At 35.0% G+C, this 24,946-nt stretch overlaps 1 protein-coding gene across 5 annotated transcripts in view; it reads left to right on the forward strand.

Annotated features, from left to right (window-relative positions):
- Positions 1-226: 226 nt before the first annotated feature.
- The window catches only part of STARD13 (StAR related lipid transfer domain containing 13), a 624,823-nt gene continuing 600,103 nt past the window's right edge, over positions 227-24,946 (forward strand). For 2 of the 5 annotated variants that reach the window (XM_074216053.1, XM_074216054.1), the window contains exons 1-2: positions 230-652; positions 16,916-17,782. In XM_074216053.1, the coding sequence (XP_074072154.1) occupies positions 17,045-17,782 (738 nt within the window). In that variant the 5' untranslated portion in view covers positions 230-652; positions 16,916-17,044. Of the gene's footprint in view, positions 653-16,401; positions 16,503-16,915; positions 17,783-24,946 lie in introns of those variants that run through there. The other 3 variants (XM_074216050.1, XM_074216052.1, XM_074216051.1) reach the window with 3 other exon arrangements.

Consider the following 24,946-nt stretch of genomic DNA (forward strand, 5'->3'; position numbering starts at 1 on the left):
TGCTGGGCTAGACTCCTGGGCTAAATTGGAAGGAAGATCTAGACAGTGGAAAATTCCTGCCCAGGGAGTGACAGCCTTAAGTTAAATGTTCCCTGAATTTTTACTTCCCCGATTAAACATAAGCTCCTGAAAAAGATATCTAAATTGATAAATTTTTGACAAACCTTTAAGAAATGGGAATCCCTTGGTAAAACAGCATATCATCTGCTTGTTTTAAATATGGTAATAAATAGACCTTCAAGATTATCTACACAGGTTTCCTGAAGTAAAAAGCCTTTGCTCCCTGGGACATTTCTTAGAATGATTATCCACTTGATATAGATCAGGGAGAAAAAAAAAACAAAACTGGGCTGTCTCTAGCCAAACCAGGATATCTGTCAACTTAGAATAAAGTGTAAATGTTTTCAGAAAAGTAAAGTATGTTTAAGAATTTCTGAAGAAACAAGTGGCAACATTTAGACAAATGCATTCACAAAACAATCAGATTCTCTACTTGGATAATTCAGTCTTCAGTCTGAAATGAGATTCCTAGTCATTCCTGTGATGAACTTAATAAGGCATCTCCTTGTTTCTCATAAGGGGAAGAAGAATATGTTTGCTTTCTTCCAAGAATCGACAAGAACATCTCACAATCTATAAAATCACTGTGGAGGTAGGTGCAAAAATCATTGTTATTTGCATGTGGGAAAAATCACAGAAGGCAAATGGCTTACAAGAATCCATAGTTAGGGAACTGACACCTTGGCTAATAATTCACACCTGGGGATTTGTTACCTTAGGTCTTAGGGTCTATTTCCTTTTAAGTATTTGGACTTTATTGTTTATTTCACAAACATATAATTCAGAACCATGCATAATTTTAAGCTATATAACATGCCTTCTGGTCATGAAAGACATTCTAGACAGAATTAACTTTTAAAAAATATAAAGATATGAGATGTATTTTTCCAAATTGTTTTGTGAATGTTGATCTGGGATATTGGTTTTCTTTTTCTTTTATTTGTTTTATTCTGAACTTACACATTTCCAAAACATAGAATATAAAAAAACGATTGTCCATGAAACTGCAAATCTATAATGTACAACTTGCTATTCCTTTTAAATATATAATAATGTTATCATGTAATTTCTTCTGTTTCCTTTTTCTTCCCTTTCTCCCCTCCCCCCAAGCATTCTAGAGATGGCTAATATTAGGCACAAATGAGTGTGTGTGTGTGTGTGTGTGTGTGTGTGTGTGTGTGTGTGTAAAACCATTCTATATATGCTTCTATATCTTTCTCTGGGTACAAATAAGGCCTTCCTTCATATGTCCTTTGTAGTTAATTTGGGTATTTATAATAGTCAAAAATGACTTATTCACTTAGTGTTGTTCTTAAAACAATATTGTTACTGTATGCAACATTCTCTAGGTTCTGCTAATTCCATTCATTATTTTATGTAAGACTATCCATGTTTTTCAAAGATCATGAAGTTCATCATTTCTTACAGAATAAGTAGTATTCTATCACAATCATACCACAGCTTGCTTAGCAATTATTCCCCAGCTGATGGGCAACCTGGCAATTTCCAGTTCTTTGCTGAGAGAAAGAACTGCTATAAATATTTTAGAATATATATTTCCTTTTCCCCCAACCATCTTGGGAAATAAAGTTAGTAGTGGTATTGTTAGGTAAAGAGTATAGGCAGATTAATAACTCTGAGCATAATTCTCTGATTGGGGATATTGTGAGAAAAAGGATGTTAATGATTAGATGAAATAATTATTTATAAAAACTAAAACTAATAAAATAATAAAGGATTAATAAAACATTATATTACTTGCTGAAATAATGTAAATTGAAGCCCCAAATTAACACCATATGGTATATATTTGTTACTGAAAAGAATGTATTTTATTTTTTGCTTTCTCTATTCTGTATTTATGAATAAAGAATCACTTCGGGCAAATCATTTATTTTCTCTATCATTTTCATCATCTCTAAAAATGGGAAGGTTAAGCTAGATTACTTCTAAGACCTTTTCACCTTTTACTGTCTATAAATATTTTGATTCTGTATCACAATATCATTTTTAAAACATTGAAGAAAATTAAAACTACTAATATTTGCTTCAGTGCTTTGATGATTCTGAAATTTCATAAATGTGGATATTCTCTCCAGTGATAGAGATTGTCACCTATCCATACCTTTTCATTCCATGCCACTTCTGTCTGTATTTTTCCTTAATGCCTCACTTCTAGACATGTTGCCAGATTTCTTGACATTGCATGAATATCAATGGAGAATACTATTTATCAAGCATCCAATTCTCTTACCACATGACTGACCCATTTTCTTTCAGGCATTTACCTCCTTTAGCATATACTTTAGATTCTTTCTCCTACGTAAAAACTTTATTGATTAGTGATATGTAAACTAGTCATGACCACTATGTGCAAGAGAATCATTGTCCTTTGGATCATTCTCAACTTTGCTTCTTTAGACTGTATTCCAGGAAATACAAGCATGTAGTATCATTAGATGAATACTGGTGTTTAAAAGATGAACCATCATTTCAGGGAGAAGTTTTGTTCTACTTAAAGTATATGACAGGATTCAAACACATCTTTTTTTTTAAGTTTTTTTGCAAGACAATGGGGTTAAGTGGCTTGTCCAAGGTCACAAAGCTAGGTAATTATTAAGTGTCTGAGGCTAGATTTGAACTCAGGTACTACTGACTCCAGGGCTGGTGCTCTATCCACTGCGCCACCTAGCTGCCCCCTATCCACTGTGCCACCTAGCTGCCCCCAAACACATCTTTTGACTCCAAGTTCAAAATCCTTTCTATTGTACCATATTGCCTACTATTGTATTATTTAAGGGAGGAGACCTTTCTCCAGTTTTGAAAGCAACCAGCCTTTGTTAAGATACATACTTTTCCCTGACCCTCTTATGTCCTTAAGCTACAGTCAAAAATAGAATTCAGGATAAAGACAGATATACACTGACAATAAATGTTAAGTCTTAAATTGAAGCAAAGTATGACTATGCATGGTATATGGTTATACACATAATCTATATCATGTTGTTGTTATTATTGGTGTTTGTCCTTCATTCCTGAAGAAGACCATGACCTCAGGGAAGTGATGATAACCATATGAATTGGATTTGAGTGAGGGGATGCTGTGCTAAGTCACCAGCCTCACTTTCTCCTCCAGAGCCATCTAAGTTCAATAGCCAGATACAGATGGGGTAACTGGAGATGACCCTGGATGTGAGGCAATCAGAATTAAGTGACCTACCCAAGGTCACACAGCTAGTAAGTGTCAAGTGTCTGAGGTCAGATTTCAGATCCTCTTTTATGTAATATATAATTATCTATATTATATAGTATATCATATATTATATATAATATTGTATATAAGGTGCTATATAGCTATATGTATATAATATATGTGTGCAAAGTAATTTTTAAGTATATATATGTGTATGTGTGTGTGTGTGTGTGTGTGTGTGTGTGTGTACAAAGAAAATATAGAAAGCAAATTTTTGATCTCAAGTAGTTATTTCAGGTAAATTCAAATATTTAGATTTTTGATCATACTACAGTTCTAAAACTGACAGCATAATTATTAGAGCAAAATAGTTCCATAGAAGATGTCTTTATAAAGCGATGACTTCTAAACCAGATTATAAATTAGCTCAAAATATATATTTATAAATATAATATACATATATATATATATATATGTATGTATTTGTCAACTAGCAAATATTTCCTGAATGCTTCCTTCACATCTTGTGCTATGTTGAGCCCTGTGAAGGTTCACCTCAACAGAATCAAGGAAGTAATGAAACAAATTGCCTAAGGAAAGCAAAGAAATGAAAGTTCCAAAAATATGTCAGCCAGAGCTAGTTGTTGTGGTAAATGGTTTGGTTTCATACAGGTGGGAAAATAAATGAGTCTTATTTATTTAAATTTATTTAAATCAAAGATCTGATATCAAATTTTGTAGAAAAGCAAAGAAGTACCAGTGAAATTCTTGATGTAATTAAAGAATGAAAAAATGCCAAGAGCAAGAAGAGGATCAAAGAAAAGAGATGGAAAGAGACCTTAGAAACAGATGAATCTAATCTAATGTCATTTTACTAAAGGAAAAAAAATTCATAATGCCAAGGAAGTTAGAAAAGATGTGAATGATACAATAACTAAAGTAAAAAAGATTTTTTTCAGATAAATGATTAATTTTTAGAATAAAAAGTCCTAATTTTATTTTTTATGAACATTGAACTCTATATTTATACTCATCTTAACAAAGTCTGGTTGCTTTCAAAACTGGGGAAAGGTCTCCTTCTCCCTTGAATAATACAATAGTAGGCAATATGGTACAATAGGAAGGATTTTGAACTTGGAGTCAAAGTATGTGAGTTTGAATCCTGTCTTATATACTTTAAGTGGAACAAAACTTCTCCCTGAAAAGATGGTTCATCTTTTAAATACTGGTAATTCATTTTGAAGTGAATAACAACGAGTTATAAAATATGGTGCTTCCATATTGACCCTAAAACAATTATCAACATCTAAGGAAGAAGTATTCAAGATCCCAGTGACTCCCAAAATGTATACATGTGAAAAATAGGTGGCAATATTGGGTTTTTTGTTTTTTTATTTTTATTTTCAGGTCCAAATTCTCTACCTTCTCCACTTAATCAATGAGGCAATCAGGTTTTATATATATGTGACATATGGCAATACTGTTGATGCTTCTTTAACATCAATGATATTGTTCATGCAGAATTCACTCTCCAAAATCAAAATATTAATTTTAATATGTAGAATTATTGAAGCATTGGAAAAAATGTACATAATACAAAAGGGATAAACTGTGGCCCAGGGAGGGTATTGTTTACCAATGCCAGTACTTCAGTTCATAATACTTTTTTTTGATAAAAGCTATTTTGATGTCTTATGTTTTTATATCAGTCATGTATCAATGTATCATTCAACCATTGAACCATTCCTTTTAAAAAAGAAAAGTAGTTCAGCAAAAGCAACAAACACAATATCCACTAATCTGATAGTATATACCACATTTCCATTTGTAGTTCCCTGTCCTTTACTAAAGAGGGACACATTTTATCATCTGTTCCCTGGAAAAAAATTAGTTATTACAATGACTCACTGAATGAATCAGCATTCAGTTGCCTGTTAATGTTGGGTTTTGTTCTTATTATTATAGGTATTTTGTTTATTGCTTTCTTGAATTTGCTTAATTTGTTCTACATCATAACATACAAGTATTCCCATATTGTTCTTAATTCTTCATATTTATTCTTATCTTAAATCATGACATTATTGTATTTATAGTTACAATTTGTTAACCATTTCCTAATTGATGGGCATCCACTGTTTCCATTTTTTTTTGCTATATAAGAAGGACTGTGATGAATAATTTTTATGTGTCCTAAAGGAAGGATCATTCTATTTGCTTTTGACCTGGGATACATATCTAGGAGTAGTAGCATCAAATGTTATGCAGTTAAGTTTATTTTCTTGCAAATTCCCACTCTTTTCCACATCAATTCTCAGCTTTATCAACTCTACATTAATGTGTCTATATTTCTTCATCCACTATATGCGATTTATCTCTTTTGACATAGTCACAAAGGTCTCTTTCAGATCTCAGTTTATCAACTTTTCCACTATAAAAGATATGAGGTAAAATCTTAGAACTGCAAGATTTACATTTCCATTATTTATAGATTTGGTACTATCTTTCAAATAGTTGTTGATAGTTTTAATTTCTTCTTTTTTTAAAATTCTTGATTCATGTTCCTTAATCTATGGTGTATTTTCTACAAAATAATTTTGAACCAAAAATAGCGTAACTATCATGTCTACCTATTCATTCATGAATATTATTTTGTTCTTTTCAAAAATTCAAATCCAAGTTCCAAAGAACAAAGATTTGTCATTCCAAAAAGCAGATGCTGTAGACCTGTACTGGATTTAAAGTCAGAGTACCTGATTTCAAATCTGGTCCTTGATACTTATGATCTAGATGACATTGAGCAAGCACTTAATTCTCTGGGCCCTGGTATATCTGTAAAATGAAGATATTGGACTTGAATCCTCTAAGGTCGCTTCCAGTTCCATTTATAAAATCCAATGACCCTATGGTTTTGAGGGCAACCTCAAAAATGGTGTTCAAAACTATTTTGAGAAATGTATTAACAGAAATGAAAGATTTTCCCCAGTTTGAAAACAAGTTATGAACCCAAATTCCATAAATTGTAGTAAAGTATTCTCATCATCAGATAGGCACTCAATCACCAAGGTCACTTGACTCCTTTTATTAGCTAAATTTCCATTTCATCATCATTTTTTAATCTTCGGTGAAAGAATATGAGACTAGTAATTAAAAGATCTAGATTTAAATTTTGGCCCTTTAAATAATTAGTTGTTTTTAATTTAAATTTATTTTTTTATTCTCATTTTGAACAAATTTTTCTTACATTAATAAAATATTCTTGTTTACAAGTAAACAAAGTACCCCTCCCCCCCTTGAATATAGATAAACTTGTTTGGGTGAAAAAAGTAAAGGGGAGAGAAAAAAAATTAAAATTAAAAAAATAATAGTAATAATTGTAGGTATGGCCAGGTGGCGCAATGGACGAAGCACCAGCCCTGGAGCCACGAGCATCCCAGCCTCATAAACCCAACAATCACGCAGCCATGTGACATGCAAGCCACCCAATCCCCATTGCCCTGCAAAAACCAAAAAGAAGAAAAAGAAAAAAAAAGACCCAAAATAAAATAAAATAGTAATAATAGTAGGGGTGGCTGGGTGGCAGACAGAGCATTGGCCCTTGAGTCAGGAGCACCTGGGTACAAATCCAGCCCCAGACACCCAAAGATCCCCCTGCTATGTGGCCCCAGGCAGGCCACCCAGCCCCACTTGCCCTGCACCCTCCCCCAAATAATAATAACCAAAAAATGTGCTTCAGTCTTTGTTCCAACACCAACAACTCTGTCATGGATGGATCACATTCTTTATGATAAGTCCATCACAAAAGTTACTTCCATATTTTTCCAATGTTGCCATTGCTGATCGCAACTCCCTCCTTTCTTATTTCTCCACTACCATGTACTATATTTTCTCTCTCCTTTCACTCTGACTCTGCTGTAGGGTGGCTGAGTGGCGCAGCAGACAGATCCCTGGTCCTGGGGCCAAGAGGCCCTCAGTCACCCTACCACCCCTTAGGCCCAGAATCCACCTGGCCCTGTGGTCCTGGGCAAGCCTTCCAATCCCAGCCCCTTGCAAGAAGTAAAAAAGAAAATGTGTTATATCTGACCACTCTCCCCCCATGGTCCATCGTCTCCTCCTTTATTCACATCCCCACCCCTTCCCCCTGCTCCCCCTCCTTACTCCAGATGTCTATACCCCATTGAGTATATTTGCTGTTTCCTCTCCTAGCCATCTCTGATGAGAGCAAAGGTTCCCTCATTCCCCCTTGCCTCCCCACTTCCATATCATTGCAATAGCTCATTGTAATAAAAAAAAATTTTATTATGTGAAATATCTTGGACTATTCCCCCTATCCTTTTTCTTTCTCCCATTCCATTTCCCTTTTTTCCTATTGACTCCATTTTTACACCATATTTTATCTTCAAATTCAGCTTTCTCCTGTGCTTCAACTATAAAAGTTCCCTCTACCTGCTCTATTAACTGAGAAGGTTCATATGGGTATTATCAGTGTCATTTTTCTATGCAGGAATACATGCAGTTCATCCTCATTAAGTCCCTCATATTTCCCCCCTCTCCTCCAGTCTCCATGCTTCACCTGAGTCCTGTATCCGAAGATCAAACCTTCTGTTCAGCTCTGGCCATTCCAAAAGGAACATTTGAAATTCCCCTGGTTCATTGAAAGTCCATCTTTTTCCATGGAAGAGGACATGCAGCCTTGCTGGGTAGTTCATTCGTGGCTGCATTCTAAGCTCTTTTGCCTTCCGATATATTGTATTCCAAGCCCTACGAGCTTCCAATGTAGTTGCTGCTGTGTGATCCTGACTGCAGCTTCACGATATTTGAACTGTGTCCTTCTGGCTGCTTGTAATATTTTCTCTTTGACTTGGGAGTTCTGGAACTTGGCTATAATATTCCTAGGGGTTGGTTTTTTGGGATCTCTTTCTGGGGGGGGGGGGGGAGGTCGGTGGATTTTCTCCATTTCTATTTTGCCCTCTGCTTCTAGAATATCAGGGCAATTTTCCTGTAGTAATTCTTTGAAAATGATGTCAAGGCTCTTTTCCTGATCATGACTTTCAGGTATTCCAATTATTTTTAAATTATCTTTCCTAAGTCTGTTTTCCATATCAGTTGTTTTTTCAATGAGATATTTCACATTTTCTTCTAATTTTTCATTTTTTTGGTTTTGAAGTATTGATTCCTGATTTCTGGTAAATTCATCAATCTCCCTGAATTCTATTCTTTGTCTGAAGGATTTGTTCTCAGAGAGTTTTCTTATCTCTTTTTCCATCTGTCCAATTTTGCTTTTTAAAGCATTCTTCTCCTCAATAACTTTTTGAACTGTTTTATCCATTTGACCCAAGCTGGTTTTTAGCATGCTATTTTCTTCAGCATTTTTTTGGATTTCCTTGACTAGGCTGCTGACTTCATTTTCATGTTTTTCCTGCATCTCTCTCCTTTCTTTTCCCAGTTTTTCTTCTAACTCCCTCATTTGATTTTCAGTCTTTTTTGAGCTCTGTCATAGCCTGAGCCCAATTCTGTTTTTCTTGGAGTCTTTAGATGCAGGAGCTTGTGCTTCCTCATCTTCAGACTGAGTATTTTGATCCTTCTTGGGCTCATTTGCAAAGTATTTCTCAATAGTCTTCCTTTTGTTTTTCTGCTTGCTCATTTTCCCAGCCTGGGCCTGGTTTTGGGGTGCTTCCTGAGCTTTTGGGACACTCCCACAAGGGTCTCAGTGTGTGAGGCTCTGTCCTCCCTCCTGGTCTGTGAATGACCAGAAGCACCCCCCCTCTGCCATGGGCCAAGGTGGGGGGGGGCTGCTGTTCTATGGGGGGGGCCTAGATTGGGATCAGGATCTGAATGTGGTCAGAGCCCCAGAGTCCTGTTCCAGGGGCAGAGGATAGAAGGGCTCTTCAGTCTCTCTTCACTCCCCTCCCTCAGCTCAATGGGCTCATGCCCTGGAGGCTCCTGCTTTTGGGCTCTGCCTACTTCTGTTTCCTGGATCAGGGCTGGAGAAAGACCAAGCTGCTGGCTGTGTGCCCTGAGGACTGGGCTCCACGTGCTGGCTCTAGCAGAGGTCCCCTGCTGTTCCCCCACTTTGTGCCAGGTGCTCCCCAGGGTGCAGCTCAGGAGACTCCCCCGCTGTTGTGAGCCACGGCTCCCAGTGCCCTGGGACTGCCTCCGGGAGGCTGAAGTTCTTTTGCTCTGGTGGGCCACCCCTCCTGTGGGCCACCCCTCTGACCCTGGGAAGCAGAGCCTTTCTGCTCTTTTCCAGGTTACCTTGAGTAGGAGAACTGCCTCACTGGGTCCCTTTGTGGGTTCTGTCTCTAGAAAGCTTAGTTAGAGTCCTTAGCTTATGAGTTTTATCAGAGAGCTCCTAAGACTTGATCCCTTCTTGTTGCCATCTTGGCTCTGCCCCCCTGTTCAATAATTAGTTGTTTAACTGCAAGCAAGTCATTTAAATTTTTTGAGCCTCAGTTTCTCAGTAGTAAAATAAAAATGATAATACTTATATCTACTTATAGGATTTTGGTAAGATCATGTGTAACTTGTATAAAAACAGTACAATTATAAAGATCAGTGTATATCAACATATTCTTTTAAATCATTAGATGTTCTTGTTAATTATTTAAAATTATAAACATAGACCCTGCCCCAAGAACTCTGTAATCTTGTTAAGGAGTTTGTACTAATAAATATGAAGTAAAATTAAAGAAAATTTAAATGCTAAGCTGTGGGCACTGTTCTATTTTTCTTCTTTAGAGTCTGGTGCAAGGCCATAGTCTACTCAGTTCAATGGGCTCACCAGAACCTTTCGTCATTGCGGAGTAAAGGAGAGGTTTCAACCACTCAAGCTATGTGACAAATGTAGGAACAGAATAATAGGTCGAAGAAGGCAGAACTCAGTGGTTATAGACATAGATTTTGGAACTAAAAGACCCAGAAAGTGGACATCTCAGGAGTAGAAGCCAAGAGCAGAGACCAGGATTTCCATTCCTGAAGATGAATGGGCCAAAAGTAGTAATGTTGTCCAAACAGAGGTCAGAAATAAGGACACAACCAAACCAGGTTCACTAGTAGAAGATAAAGGCCAAGACTAATAAATCAAGGATCTGTTAACTAGGTAAACAGTGAAGCATTGAGCTAGCCATGGAGAATTTCATTTGTACAAACTAACATAGATCTATGGGCACATGCAACTTTTTAAGCCCTACTTGGGACAGTCCAGCACTTCTGCCCCACAAATTTCCCCTGAATTCCTTTTAGCTCAAGAACCCTGTGGCCACCAAAGTAATGTAGTTAAATTTATCCTTTAGAATGTTAGATAACTGGGCCATTGGTTAAGGCATATTACTTATTCCCACTAGGAATTTCACCTAAATCTTTGATCCCAATTGTCAACTTCATACTAGCACAAAACCAATCTTAGAATTGTTATATTGGTTGATTTACCTTTCTGTTATGCAAACTCTATTTTAGCCTGTCTCAGGCTTTCTTTCTTTCACCTTGGGGGTAGTATTCAAACATATTGAACATAAAATGAATTAAGGACAAAGATTTAGGTTTCTTTTATCACTGTGATTTAATGGTAGCCCATAGTTGCTAATTGAAACAGGGATTCTATACATGTATTTCCTTTGTTGTCTTCCCATTAGAGAAGTTGGGGGTGGATATCCTTAGGGAAATGCACAGAAATTTTTCAAAAGGCTATTAAAAATTCATCATCTGAAATTTGTACTAACTCTAGTAATACATTGTTATTTACCTAATAGAATGTAGCAGCACTAAATGCTTTTAGGGTCTATTAAAGGCATATTTTGTGCAATGAAATTTTGTATTTACCTAATATCCTATTGTCTAAAATTTCAATCCAATGTAGATAGATTTGTAGAGCACATATTTTTCCAGTGGTATATAGCAGGCTGGATGAGGATACATATTAACATCCGTTTTTCTTTCAAAATACAAAATTATGGCTATGTTAAACATTTCTAAATTTTTGCAGCTCAGGACCTGTTTTTTTTATTCTTCCAATGAATATAAAATACAGACTTCTCTGCAATTCTGAGGCTAAGATTGTCATATTCCACTGCAGTGGACTATAACAATAACTAGAACTTTGCCCCAATTAGAAAGAAAGCATTATTACTTGAGGGAAGAGCCAACGGAGCCTGTGCCTTTACATCTTATTGTCAAGTTAGCTTATCCAGGAGAAAATGAACATTTCCTCCTAGTGGCTTGGATTATTAAAAGACTGAACCTTGAGAAGTATTTTATAAGCCTGACCTGTTTTTTTTTTTAAGGGTGAGCTTTTGTTAAAAATAATAAAAGCAGTACCAAATAGAAATGCCTGGAAAAATTTGACCAAGCAGGAGTCCATTTACAAACTTAAGATTGTGGTTACTTTCCAAACAGAAGAAAGAGATTTGTGATGAACTGAATAATTATAAGTATATTACTTGTGCCCTGCTGTACAATTCATCAAGTTTGTTTTTAATCTTCAATTCATTTAAAACTCACCAGCCTTTGTTACTGCCCAGCAGGATACTAAATAAGGATCTTAAGAGACAGAGAAGGCAGAACAGAAAGACCTACAAGGACAGGCAGAGCTGAACAAATAGTATGCTGCTGCAGTTGGCAGCAAGGGTAGCTAGGGACAGACACCAATAACAGAGGACTCCCACTTCAGCGAGTATGGAACTGCTCTACCGCACAGAGATTGGACCACATTCCTGTCTGCCACAGGAAACCAAGCATGTATACACTGCATATAACTTGGTTTTCCTTCTAGATGAGAAGATAAGAGGGCAATGAAGGAACACCTCTCTATAATACAGCATAGCAAGGATGATGAAGTGGAAAATAGAAGAAAAGATCTTGAAAGAAAATGAGGGGAAAAAAACTTTTAAAAGACCCCACTAATTCAGAGTTATGAGGATCATCAGAACCTTGAAAGGAAGTGGGGGGAATGTCCTATTTGTTGTACTTTGCATATGACATTCCTTTTCCCAATTACCTGCCTTTGAACATGCTTTTTACAATGCCTGGAAAGCAATCCCTCCTTCCCTCCACATCTTAGAATCCCTAGATTCCTTTATATCTCTATAAAAGTGCCACTTCCCAAATGAGGTCTTTGTTGATTTCCCCAGGTGGTAGTGCTTGCTGAAATTACTTGCATTTACTCTGTTTTTATATTTGGCATTTCCTAATATGTATTCATGCAATTTTTTGAGGGCATTGATTGTTTCAATTTTGTCTCTGAATCCTCAGCACAATACATGGTGTCAACAATTACTGGATAATCAATAAATGATTGTTGAATGACTGAAGAGCAACAAAAGAAAGAATCTTTGTCTCTCAGAGTTTGTAGCTCCCTTAAAATCTCACCTCAAGCATTATCTCCTATAAGTGGCTTTCCTGTTACCCTGGGTTACTAATGTTCACTCACCCCTTGGAAAGTGTTTTATATTTATTCATCTGTGTACATGTTGTCTTTTCTCACCAACCCCATAGAATGTAAACTCCTCGAAGGCAGAGACTTATTTTTTTACTTTCCTTGCTCCAACACCTGAAACAGTATCTAAAATATAATATTAAATAAGTTAAGTCAACAAGCATTTAATGGTGTATTCCAGGGACTGAAAGATAAGGGGTAATGACACCAGGTAAAGAGATATGTTCTGGTTCTGTGACTACTTGATGAGAGGTGCAGAATCTGACAAATATTGAATATACAAAATTGGAGAATGTGCTATTTGAAGTATGTATTAAGATTGAGAAGGAAATAATCTAGATATTTGTCAAACTTCTGAAATCTCAGTTGATGATTCATATAGGGACAAAAATATTACCAAAAAATACTATAAAGACTCTAAAGTTTGTAAAGACTATCTTCATAGAAATTGAAGGACTTAAGGGAACAGTTGATATTTGCTTTTCTGTTTTTCCAAATAAAGATACAGAGAAAACTAGACAGAAAACTAATAACTAGAAGGTAGACAAAAAAATCACAGATCCTTGGGACAAAGCAAAAAATGTGTGGTCATAATTCCTACATCTATCTATATCTATCTATTTATCTATCTATCTATCTATCTATCTATCTATCTATCTATCTATCTATGTTTATTTTTCCTCCAAAACATGATCAATATTTGTAAAGGTGTTGTGTGATGAAATTGTACTTTTAAAGATTACTCCAAGAATTCCATTGGAAAGTTTCAATAGGTCATCACATCTAGTTTTTCTTCTGCTGAATTTGTTAATAAATAAAGCAACAATCATTTTGCATTTCATTTAACTTTTCCTTTGAATACTTTGAGTACATTGGCTACATAAAGATTTGCTACTGGGGCATTTGGGTAGTTCAGTGGTTAGAATACTGGCCCTGGTGTCAGGAGGGCCTGAGTTCAAGTGTGTTCTCAAATACTTACAAGCTGTATGACCTTAGACAAGTCATTTAACTCAACTGCCTCCAGAAAAAAAAAGATTTGATGTTGATATTATTTTATTGTCCATAGAGTCTTTACTGATAATGTACTGCCCCATTTGTCTATCTTAAGTAACTATTTTAATGTTGTCTTATCCCAAATCATGATTGCAATTCTTGCTTTTTTCATCTAAACAATTTCAGTCCCTCACTTTAATTGGTTTCATCTTTTTTTTTTTAATTTTTGCAAGGCAGTGGGGTTAAGTGACTTGCCCATGGTCACACAGCTAAGTAACTTTTAAGTTCTGAGGTCAAATTTGAACTCCAGTCCTCCTGACTTCAGGGCCAGTACTCTAGCCACTGTGCCACCTAGCTGCCCCTTGTCTTAATTTTTTAAGTATGATGCCTATTTGAAGCAAATTCTTGGGTTCTGTTTTCTACTTTATTTTGCATTTTGCTCTCATTTTATTGTCAAGTTGAACCCATTAAAATGCAAGGCTATAATTGCTAACTTTGTTTTATCCAGTAAAATCTCATTACACTGCTTTTTAAATGGAAAGGCAGAATAAGATACTTACAACTTATTCTATTTGAAAGAATATCATCCCAGCTTTTACATTGATTTAGAAGTACCACTCTCTACTCTGCCCACTCTGAATATTTCCTTAAAAAAAATCAGAACTAGGGTTAGATACTCAAAACAATCCACTCCCTTCTTTCTCCTTCTCTCTTTCTAATACACACGATATGATGCATTTGTAGACCCTTTGATTCTACTATCATTCTCTTTTTCATAATTTCCTGACCAGCCTAGATAACAGCACAGTTCAAAATAATTCCCTTATATGCTCCTTATAGTATGTAAATATTAATTTATCATCTACTAATTTCATGTTATATTGATTTGTTTAGCTTTGAATAATATCTTTTGAGTAATATTTCTGAGTCTTCACATAGAAGATTCCATGCATATCTGATTTTCTTAGAAAGAAGTTTTGAAAGTATATTATATTTCTCATGAAGAATATATGCTCAGTTTTTCAGGCTTTGCTATTTTGGTGTGCTTTTTAGAATATTCCAGCCTTGCCTTTCATTTCTAATTGTGGATGAGAAGTCCTTTGTGATTCAAAATGCTATTCATTAATGTGAATTGTCTACTCCTATCTACTTACAATTTTTTTTCCCTTCAATAATGAAGTTCTGGACCTTGAAAACTATCTCTCTTCTAATGTTTTCTATTTATGTGACTTTGGATAAGTAACTTAACCTTCCTGGTCCTTATTGTCCTGATCTATTTGGTCTCTATTTCATTCATCTCTAGCCCTATGATCCCACATTATTTCTGACTGGAATAAACCATGATTTTTCTTGAGGAAATTCCTTTCTTAAGGAATTTACTAGTTTGTACTTAGTCTTCTGTTCCCAGTGCTTCTGGGAAATTTTCTTGAAAATTTTCCAAAATGTGGTATTCAAGATTTTTGTTTCATTAGACTTTTTAAGAGGGTCAATAATATCTAGATTGTCTGAATTTCATCTTTAAGGTCTTCAAGTTCTCTTCCAATTGAGCTCTCTTTTTATTTCACCCTATTTTTTTTTGTTTTGCCCTGAATTTTTGGGTTTGGACTCTACCATTATCTTTTTCAGAAATCCACTACTTAAAAATCCTTCATTGATTTTTCACTGTCCTAAACCTTAATTTAGAACAGCTTAAGTGGCACAAATGAATAGAGCATTGGAATCAGGAAGACTCATCTACATGAATTCAAATCTGTCCTCAGACACTGACTATGTGACACTGATTAAGTCACAACCCAGTTTATCTCAGTTTTCTAATCTGTTAAATGAGCTAGAGAAAGTCATGGCAAACCACTATAGTATCTTTGATAAGGAAAAAACAAAACAAATCCAAAAACAAAAAAAAAACCCCAACCCAGATGGGGTCCTGAAGAGTAGACATAACTGAAGCAATTCAACAACAAATCTTCAGTTCTTATTAGTCATTTTTAATTCCTCATTAGTAGCTCTAAATTCACTTAAAATTTCAATCCTTATTTCTCCTCTAATTCTTTTCTGGAGTGTCTTATCCTCTTGAGAGGTTCTGACAGTTGTTTCACTCACATTCCAGGAGGTCAAGTTATTATTTTTCAATTCTTTTCCTCTGGATAGTTTTCCTTGCTTTCCATGTCCTTGTATTATTAATTCATTAAAAAGATTGCAGCTATGTGTACAGTGGGTAGAGCACTGATCCTGGAAGTGTGTGCAGTGGGTAGAGCACTGGTCCTGGAATTGAGAAGACCTGAGTTCAAATCTGACCTCAGACGATTATTAGTTGTGTGACCCTAAGCACTTTATCCCCTGTCTATATCAGATTTCTTAACTCCAAAATGAAAAGAATAATAATACCTACCTCCCAGGTTGTCATAGGGATAAAATGAGATAATACTTAGAAAGTACTTTATAAACCTCATGTTTTACATAAGTGCTTGCTAATTATACTGGGATCTCTTTTGCACTTATTTCTTAAGCATCTACTGATTTTCTATTGTTTTTTTAAACTTTCCCTCTTTTTGAATTTTCTTTATTTAGCACATTTTTTATTGTATTGAAGTGATAAAGGGGAGCTGGGTTTAGACATGACCACTCATTTAGTCATCTTGCCAAAAGTTCTGGCATTCTTTATGTTCTTAGCAGGTAATATGCTGTCAATAAGGGCTAATGCTAAAAGTATAATTGTGGGTGATCATAATTTTCCCACCTAGAAATTATAGCTCCAGATTGCCTGATGGATTAAACAATCATCATAGTTTTTGCTGGGACAAGCTGCTCTCTGCTGAAGCCAAAGTACAGGTCAGGACACATCTCATTTCTTGGCTGTGTAGTTATGTCTATATAAGGTGCAAAGTAGATACATAACAGTCTGTTTATTAAATACTTATAGAATGGAATTTTGATAAGAGTATAGAGATTAGGGTTTGTTGTGTTTCTTAGTGATTTTGTATGCAGAGAAACTATTAGTTAGAAATGAAGTCAAGTTCATGGCCTTGTAGAAAAATGTCAAGGTTAGAAGGTCCATGTTCACATTAGAAAGTTAGAATACAATTCCTGAGTCATATAATTAGTAGTTTTTAACCTGCTTCAAATATGGGCATTGTGACTAATTATAATCTTTATTATAATTAATTTTGAATTATAAATATGAACATTACTTTCAAAACAACAATAACCTGAAAATAAATTAAATATGCAATTTTTAATTTCAGAGAAAGAAGACCTTTTTTTATTGTGCAAGGAGTTCCAGAATTTGGTAATGGTGATAGGATATAATATGAATAATTACAATTACCAAGCCAACCAGGAATAACACTATCCAAGGTGCCAGAATCTAATGGATGAAATTCATTGGAATGGAAGCTAAGTTTGTTGAAGAGAAGCAGGTACCCTCTTTTTCTATGCTTACCAAGAATCCAGAGCCATCAAAAGACACAAAGACTGGAGGATCAGCTAACCATCTTGGGGTAGCTATCATTCCCTGGGGATCTGAATCTCACCCAAAGGACCTTTGCTTTATTCCACAAATACCAAAGCAAAATGAATCGCCCTCAACATATATTAAGGGACCTGACTACCTGAGTATTACTAACGAGCCTAAAAAACATTTCTTTAGGGATTCACTGTATTCTACTTCAGCTAAAGTTGAAGATTATATTTTTCCTCTCAAGCTATGCCCCTCATTACATCCTCCAAAAGAGAGATCTGATGGTAAATCAGAAATTGTTCCTGAAATATATGTCATTAAACAAAAACCCTGCACAATCACTTTTTTCAACAATGAATGTTTAACCCCTGCCATTGACAGTGATCTCCACATCTGTGGAATCATTGATACAGAAACTTCTTCATATGAATTTGTGAAGGAAGTAGTGGAGAGGAATGATAAAGCATTCCCACAGCTGCCATTCTTAGAAACATTTTTTAAAGACATTCAAACAAGAGAAGTCCCCCATGGCAAACAAAAGACACTTGGATTTATGGAGGAGAAACATGCTTTTAATGAGGATAGTTCCTGTGAACATTTGGGAAGAGAACTGAAAAAGGAGGAAAACAAAGAGAAAGCAATCAGCAAGATGGTAAGTTGAACTGATGTCTCATCATAATAGCAATGATTCTCACAATTTATTTAGCTGATAGCTCCTGTGTTCAGTTTTGTTTTGTTTTATACCTAAGTTCAGATGCATTTGAACTTGATGCTATAACACAAGATGGGGAATGAAAACAGTTTACTGGTTAGTCTTTTGCTATTGCATAATGAATAAAAATGGATGATTAACTTTCAGGTAATGATAACACATAATTCATTTAATTCAACAGTTTCCCAGTCTGTATTGATGGCACCTCCATCCTCTCAGCCATATAGATTTATTCAGTCATTCTGAACTCTGATCCCACAACTTCCCCAGACAAAAAAATTAGATGTTCATTTTCTGACACTTTTATCATCACAACATCCCTCCCATAATTCTGTTTTTGTTTCCTTAATACCAACTGTCAGTATCCTGAGTCTGCTTCTTATTACTATTTCATTTGGACTTTTGTGATAATATTCTAATTGGTCTCCTGCCTGCAGTTTCTCCCCCTTTTTTCTCACAACTGCCAAAGCAATGTTCTTAATATGCAAGTCTGAATGCATATTATATTACTCAGCTTTTCAAAAACTATCAGCGGCTTCCTGTTTCCCAATCTATACCCCTACAGGATAAAATACAGATTTCCCCTCCTGGCAATTAACACTTTCTACATTTATTCTCAACCAAAGAGTCAGACATCATGGAAAAAATAACTGAACACTAACATATATGTCCAGGTTCCATTTCATATTCCTGTCTTCATGAATTCTATATTCCAATCAGAGTATACTACAAGTCATTCTCCACAGTTTTTATTCCATTCCCTACTTCCATGCATTTTTACAGGTTGTCTCATGTGATTAGAATGAACTTCCCTTTCATTTTTTCCTGGCAAAATCTTTGTCTTCAAGAATCAGTTCACCTGAAACTTCTATGAAGTCTTCCATGATTTCCCTAGATGAAAGTGCTGCTGACTTAGATTTTCCTAAAATGGTTTAACTAGATCTCTACTTTATCTTCATATATTGGCACATGTACACAGCTCCCCTCTCCCTTCAATTTTCCATTTTTTACTCTAGAAATAATCAAATAAATAATACTTTTGCTCCTGGAAAAGGTATGAAAATCTTTGGTCCTTTAGCTCCAACCATGACTGCTGATTTCCTAACTCCAAATTTCCTCCACTGGTCACCACTTCCTGCATTGTGCCTATTGTATTGTTAGAAAAATAATCTCCTTAAGGGTAGGAGCTGTCTCACCTTTATAGGGTATTCCTAGTATTTAGCACACAGACATTTAAATATGCTTGCTTATTAGAACACAGCTTATATGGGTATCAGTGATACCAGTGATCTGAATAGAATAAAAGGGGTTTGTGGAGGAGTAATAAGAAGGTAAATTTGGATCAGTTACCTAACTTGAGGCATAGTCTAGAAAAAGAAGGAGAACAGTCTGGATTTGATATGGCTCAAGTGAGATCTTGGACAAGAGAATAATATTAACTCAACAAGTGTTGCCTGAGCTCTAGAAATATTAGGGGGGCTGTGAAATATAGAATGAATAGGAGGGAATAGAGTCAGATCATGTAGGAAGCTATTACAGGAATCTAGGTATAAAGAGATGAGGACCATTACAAGAAGTCTTGGCAAGGAGAATGGAAAAGAAAGAATACATTCAAGAGGCAGTTTTGTTTTATTATTAAAGAACAGTTTTAAAAAAGTAATATTAGAATTTGGGGGCTAATCTTATATGTGACATGAAAGAAACTAAAACTTTAAAGATAATTCCAAGATTTCTGTTCTAGAGATGGACAAATAGTTCTATAGAATACAGAAACTGGGAATGAAAACTACTCTAGGAGAGAAGATGATGGGTTCAGTGTTGGATATGTCAAGGCTAAGTGACAGTAGGACATTCAAAAATTCCAATAGACTTAGAAATATGGAAGGATATGAAAAAGAAGAAGAATGCATATTTATGTGGAAATTAGAATTTAACAAAATCACTTAATTCTCACAAAACTCTGTAAAGTAGCTGTTAAGTAACTTGCATAGGTATAAATGACTAATAAGTGTCTGAGTCTGAATCTGAACTTATTTCTAGCTGTCTTTAAGTCCCTCGTGCTTTCTGCTTCACCACATTTTTCCCCTCATAGGGAATACTGACTTGTGCCTGTGGTCTATAAATCCTTTCTATTCAAAGATGGATTTTAGTTTCTGTGAGACTTACAATGAAAGATGTATAATTTTAACTGACTTGTTCAGTTCTGAAAGATATATACCATATCACACAATATGAAAAGTGTTCAGTAGTTCATTGACATGCCAAGGGAAGTAGCAAGCAAGAGCCAAAATATCTGTGATCCCTAAAGGATTTTGCTGTGTCTCCTTATCAGATAGTTATTCCATGGCTCTGCCCATCTACTCCTAGTATATTCTTATAGAACTAAATATCAATATCTAGTAAAAACACTATTTGAATCTTTATTGTGAATTCAAGTCTTTGTATAAATAACAAAGGTGAATAACCTCTCCTGACTGCCACAAGTAAAGATGAGAGTTTTGATTCATTTATTCATTCATCTATTCATTCATTTCACATTTTTGAGTATCTACTTTGTATAAGGCACAGTGCTAAATTCTGTGAGACATACAAAGATAAATAAGACATAGACCTAGTATTCAAAAATGTCATAATCTTGTACAATACAAAAAATCTTTCTTAAGTAAAAAATCTTTATTGTAGGCAAAGCATTGTGCTAGATACTGATAGGGAAGGGAAGTTAGATATAGCTTACATCTATGTCATATTTTAAATACTGTGAAGTGTTTTACATATATAATCTCATTGATAAATAAAAAACAACTAGTGGGTGAATAAGGAACCCTCACTGAGAGTTTTATACATATATATATATATATTATATATATATATATATATATATTATACACATTATTTATGTCCATTATGTCCATTTTATGTACATCATTCATTATATCACCTCATTGACAGATAATAAGGAGCTTATAGCCTAGCAGGAGAATGGATATCAGCACAAATTGTTACAAAATACAAAATTATGTGAAACGGTAATATTTTACACGATAATATATATGTATAAATAACTATAGGATAACAAAAATATGTGTTTTAATAGAGAAGTAAAATACTCTAGGGGTTTAGAGTATCATAGAATGACTAGGGACCAAAGGGGTCATACTCTTCAGCTCTTTCATTTTACAGATAAGAAAACTGATACCCTGAGACATGAAATGACTTAGAAGGGATTGTTAGAATTGGATCAGTTCTGAAATAACAACTCTTGGGTTCTATGATCTGTACCTGAATTGAATGGTGATAATGGACAGATGCAAAAAAAACCCCCAAAACTGAACAACAGTCAGCCAATCAGACCATAAGCATTTACTCTGCTAATGCCAAAGGAACAAAGAAAGACCTCTCTCTGCCTCCCCTCCTCACTAAAAAACCTTCTGGTTTTTGTTCTCAAATTCACATTCTGGTGAACATGAAACATGAAAATAATTGTACATATATAATATATAAAAATCACTTATCCCCTATTTGCTTCAATTTTCTCATCTGTAAAATGTGCTGAGAAGGAAATGGTAAACCAGTATCTTTGCCCCAAAAAACAAACAAACTCAAATGAGGTCTTGAAGAATTTGACTACTGAAAAATGCCTGAACAATAACAAAAGTGCAAAAAGAACAGAAAAGTAGGAAGGGGCCAGATTAGGAAGGACTTTATAAATGTCAAAATATTTTATATTTGATCATAAAAGTAATATGAAATAATTGGAATTTGTTGAATAGGAGAGGAGGAAAGGAGAGTTATTCATCAGATCTATACTTGGGGAAAAAAGGACCTAGACTATTGAATGGAGGCAGGATAGAAAGCTGGAAATAATTAGAACAATTAGAACACTATTGCTATACTCCAGTGTGGTTGGCCTAGGATGGTGACTGTGTGAGATATATGGGTTGAAAAGGTAGAAACAATAAAACTTTAAACTCTTGCTTTTGTTGGAAATATTAAAATTTGCACTTATTACTCTGCATATTAGTTTACTTATTCCTTACCATGTAGACAGCATGGTATAATGGGAAGTGGAGCTGAGTTTGGAATTCGAATACCTAGATCCAAATCCTGAGTCTGCCACTTACTCCCAAGGTGTTCTCAGGCAAAGTCCCTTATAAGAATCAGTTTCCTCATTTCTAAAATGATAGTCTTTCATCATTTGACCTCAAAGAAGATCTCTTGCAGTTCTAAATGTGTGATACTTATTATTTTAAATGACATTAAAATTCTGATAGATATTGGAGTAATTCTGCCTTTAAGGCATTTTTATAGCTTTGAACTAGTCTTTTAATACCTAAGGCACAGAAAGGAAAGGGAAAGGTATGCATGTGTAATTATTAATATTCTCCCCACCTTCTTTCTGTGAATTTTCTATGCCAAGGGCCAAATAAACTCCATTTTCATTCAACCAATTAAGAAGTACCTAATCTACGCATAGGGTTGTTCTTGGACTAGTCTGTTCTCCCTCTGTTAAATTTGTAAAACCTATTTCTCTGGAGGGGATAGTGGTTATTAGTAGTCATAAAAATGTATAGGACAGATTTACAGAAACCCTGAATTTCCTGGCTTAACATATCATTAGAATAATTCTGGACAAAAAAAATAAGGCTCAAATGTATTTTTCATTCAAGCTGCTCTGAATTTGAATCATATGGTTAATAAATCGTTCTGGAATATAAGTTACCAAATCTCACCAGGGTAAAAAAGAACTAAATTTAAATTCAATAAATCATCGGAGACCCTATAAAATATGCCAGATAGACATCTTGCTACATTTAATGCATTCACTATTCACTTCCATGATTTGTATCTTGGCTTTTTCTGATTCATCCAATGGCTCTAGAAACTAATTCCTGTTCAAATCATGAGGCTCAACTGACAGGTATCAACACTGAACCAACAGAGAAAAATTTCCCAATCAATTCTGGATTATATCACAATAGAAATGAAATTGATGATGCTTCATTAGTATGCTATAGCCCTTACAAAAACAGCTGCTTTTTCTCCTCCCTCAGTTCAGGAATATTCAAGAAAAGTTTTGAATTTACCATCTTCTACTTTTATTTAGCAAATTGTCCTAGCAATGCAGAACATTTTACAGACAATATTGTAAATTGCATATTATATTGGTGAAATGTATACTGGATAGGCTTTACCATCCTTGCAAGTTAGATTAGGTACCTAGTCAGCATTGGTGCCAGATAATTCATATTGGGTCTCTCCTTATAGTTTATCATTACTTCCTCAACACTAGACTGCTAGTTTTCATTTTTATGTTGGTTTCCAGTGAGCACCAAAGTGTTACATTGGGAAGTTCATAGAAAAAACTATGTTAATAAAGGGGTAATGTTATATAAGTATTAGAGACAATCAAAACATATTTTGCTCAGGGTAAGATAAGAGAATTGATGAATTAAGGGGGGGTATTATTTTACTTGCCAGGTTTTACCTCATTTAAAATCTTATTCTTACACATGTACAGTATTTCTGGTTTTTTAAATTAAAATGAAGTGAGGTGGCAGCTAGGTGGCACAGTGGATAGAGCACTGGCCCTGGTTTCAGGAGTACCTGAGTTCAAATCCGACCTCAGACACTTAATAATTACCTAGCTGTGTGGCCTTGGGTAAGCTACTTAACTCTATTTGCCTTGTAAAAACTTTAAAAAAAAGAAGGCATAAAATAATTCAAAAGACTGTGATAATAACTTCACAAAATCTTAAAGTACAAAGTTACCTCAGTGTTACATGCAGAAATGCATTACAAAATATCCTTGATAAGTAGCTGTTCAATAATGTCTACATTTTCAGTAATGAGGATCTCACTACCTCACAAAGTCAATCTATTCCATTTTGGGACTACTCTTTTAAAAAGAAAAAAAATCCTTTCTTATAGTGAGTCAAAATATCCATTCATGTAATATTAACTAATTAAATGACTGGTTAAATCCATCTAATTTTTCCATTTTTAACACTTTCATTTCCTCATTTGTAAAAGGGGGAAGGGGTTGGATAGTATCATCTTTATGGTTGCTTGATTCACTGGTGACTGATGTCTAACTATTGGATCTTAGTTTTGCTGCCTGGGATCTAATGAAAAATCATTTAAAAATTTTTTTTAAATTACATTGATATTTTATTTTTTCCAGTTATATGCTTTGGTAGTTTTCCAACAATCATCCATTTGCAATTTTATAAGTTACACATTTTTCTACCACCCTCATTACACTCCTCTCTCTCCTTGGCAGCTAAAAGTCTGGTAAAAGTTGTACATGGACATTTCTGTATGATATATTTACACATTAGTCATTTTGTGTAGGAGGAATTAGGACTAGTGGCAAAGAAAGAGAACCATGCAATAGGGAAGGAAACACATAAGTTTTTAAAAAGTTAATATAGCATACTTTCAGATTTTGAGGTTTTGTTTTGTTTTTTCCTCCGGATGTCGATGACATTGATCATATTGGGTCTCCCAGGGTTATCCTTGATCTCTGATTTGCCAAGAAGAGCTGTATCCATCACAGCTGACCAACTCATAGTTGACCAATACTCATAATATTGCTGATAATGTGTACAATGTTCTGCTTCCTTTGCTCAACATCAACTCATTTAATGTTTTTCATGCTTCTCTAAAGTCCAATGATTCATTTTTTTTTATAGAACAATAGTACTCCATAACATTCATACACCATAACTTGTTCAACCATTCCCCAAATGATGGGTGTCCTTTCAATTTTGAACTCTTTGCCTTGGGAAATCATTTATTAAATGTTCAAACACAAGTGATAAAAATTGAAAAATCTGACAATACTTGCTCTCAAGATGTATACCCATTTCTACCTTCTCTTCATAGAGGGTGTAAGATTTTGGTTTTTGCCTAGTTTATTCCATATTCTTTTTCAGTTTTCCCAGACATTGTGTCAACTAATAGGTTCTTACTGTAGAAACTAGAATCTTTGGGGGTGGCTAGGTGGTGCAGTGGATAGAGCACTGGCCTTGGAGTCAGGAGTACATGAGTTCAAATCTGGCCTCAGACACTTAATAATTACCTAGTCATGTGGCCTTGGGCAAG

This window comes from Macrotis lagotis, chromosome 1 (genome assembly GCF_037893015.1).
Source record: "Macrotis lagotis isolate mMagLag1 chromosome 1, bilby.v1.9.chrom.fasta, whole genome shotgun sequence".
Taxonomy (NCBI): domain Eukaryota; kingdom Metazoa; phylum Chordata; class Mammalia; order Peramelemorphia; family Peramelidae; genus Macrotis; species Macrotis lagotis.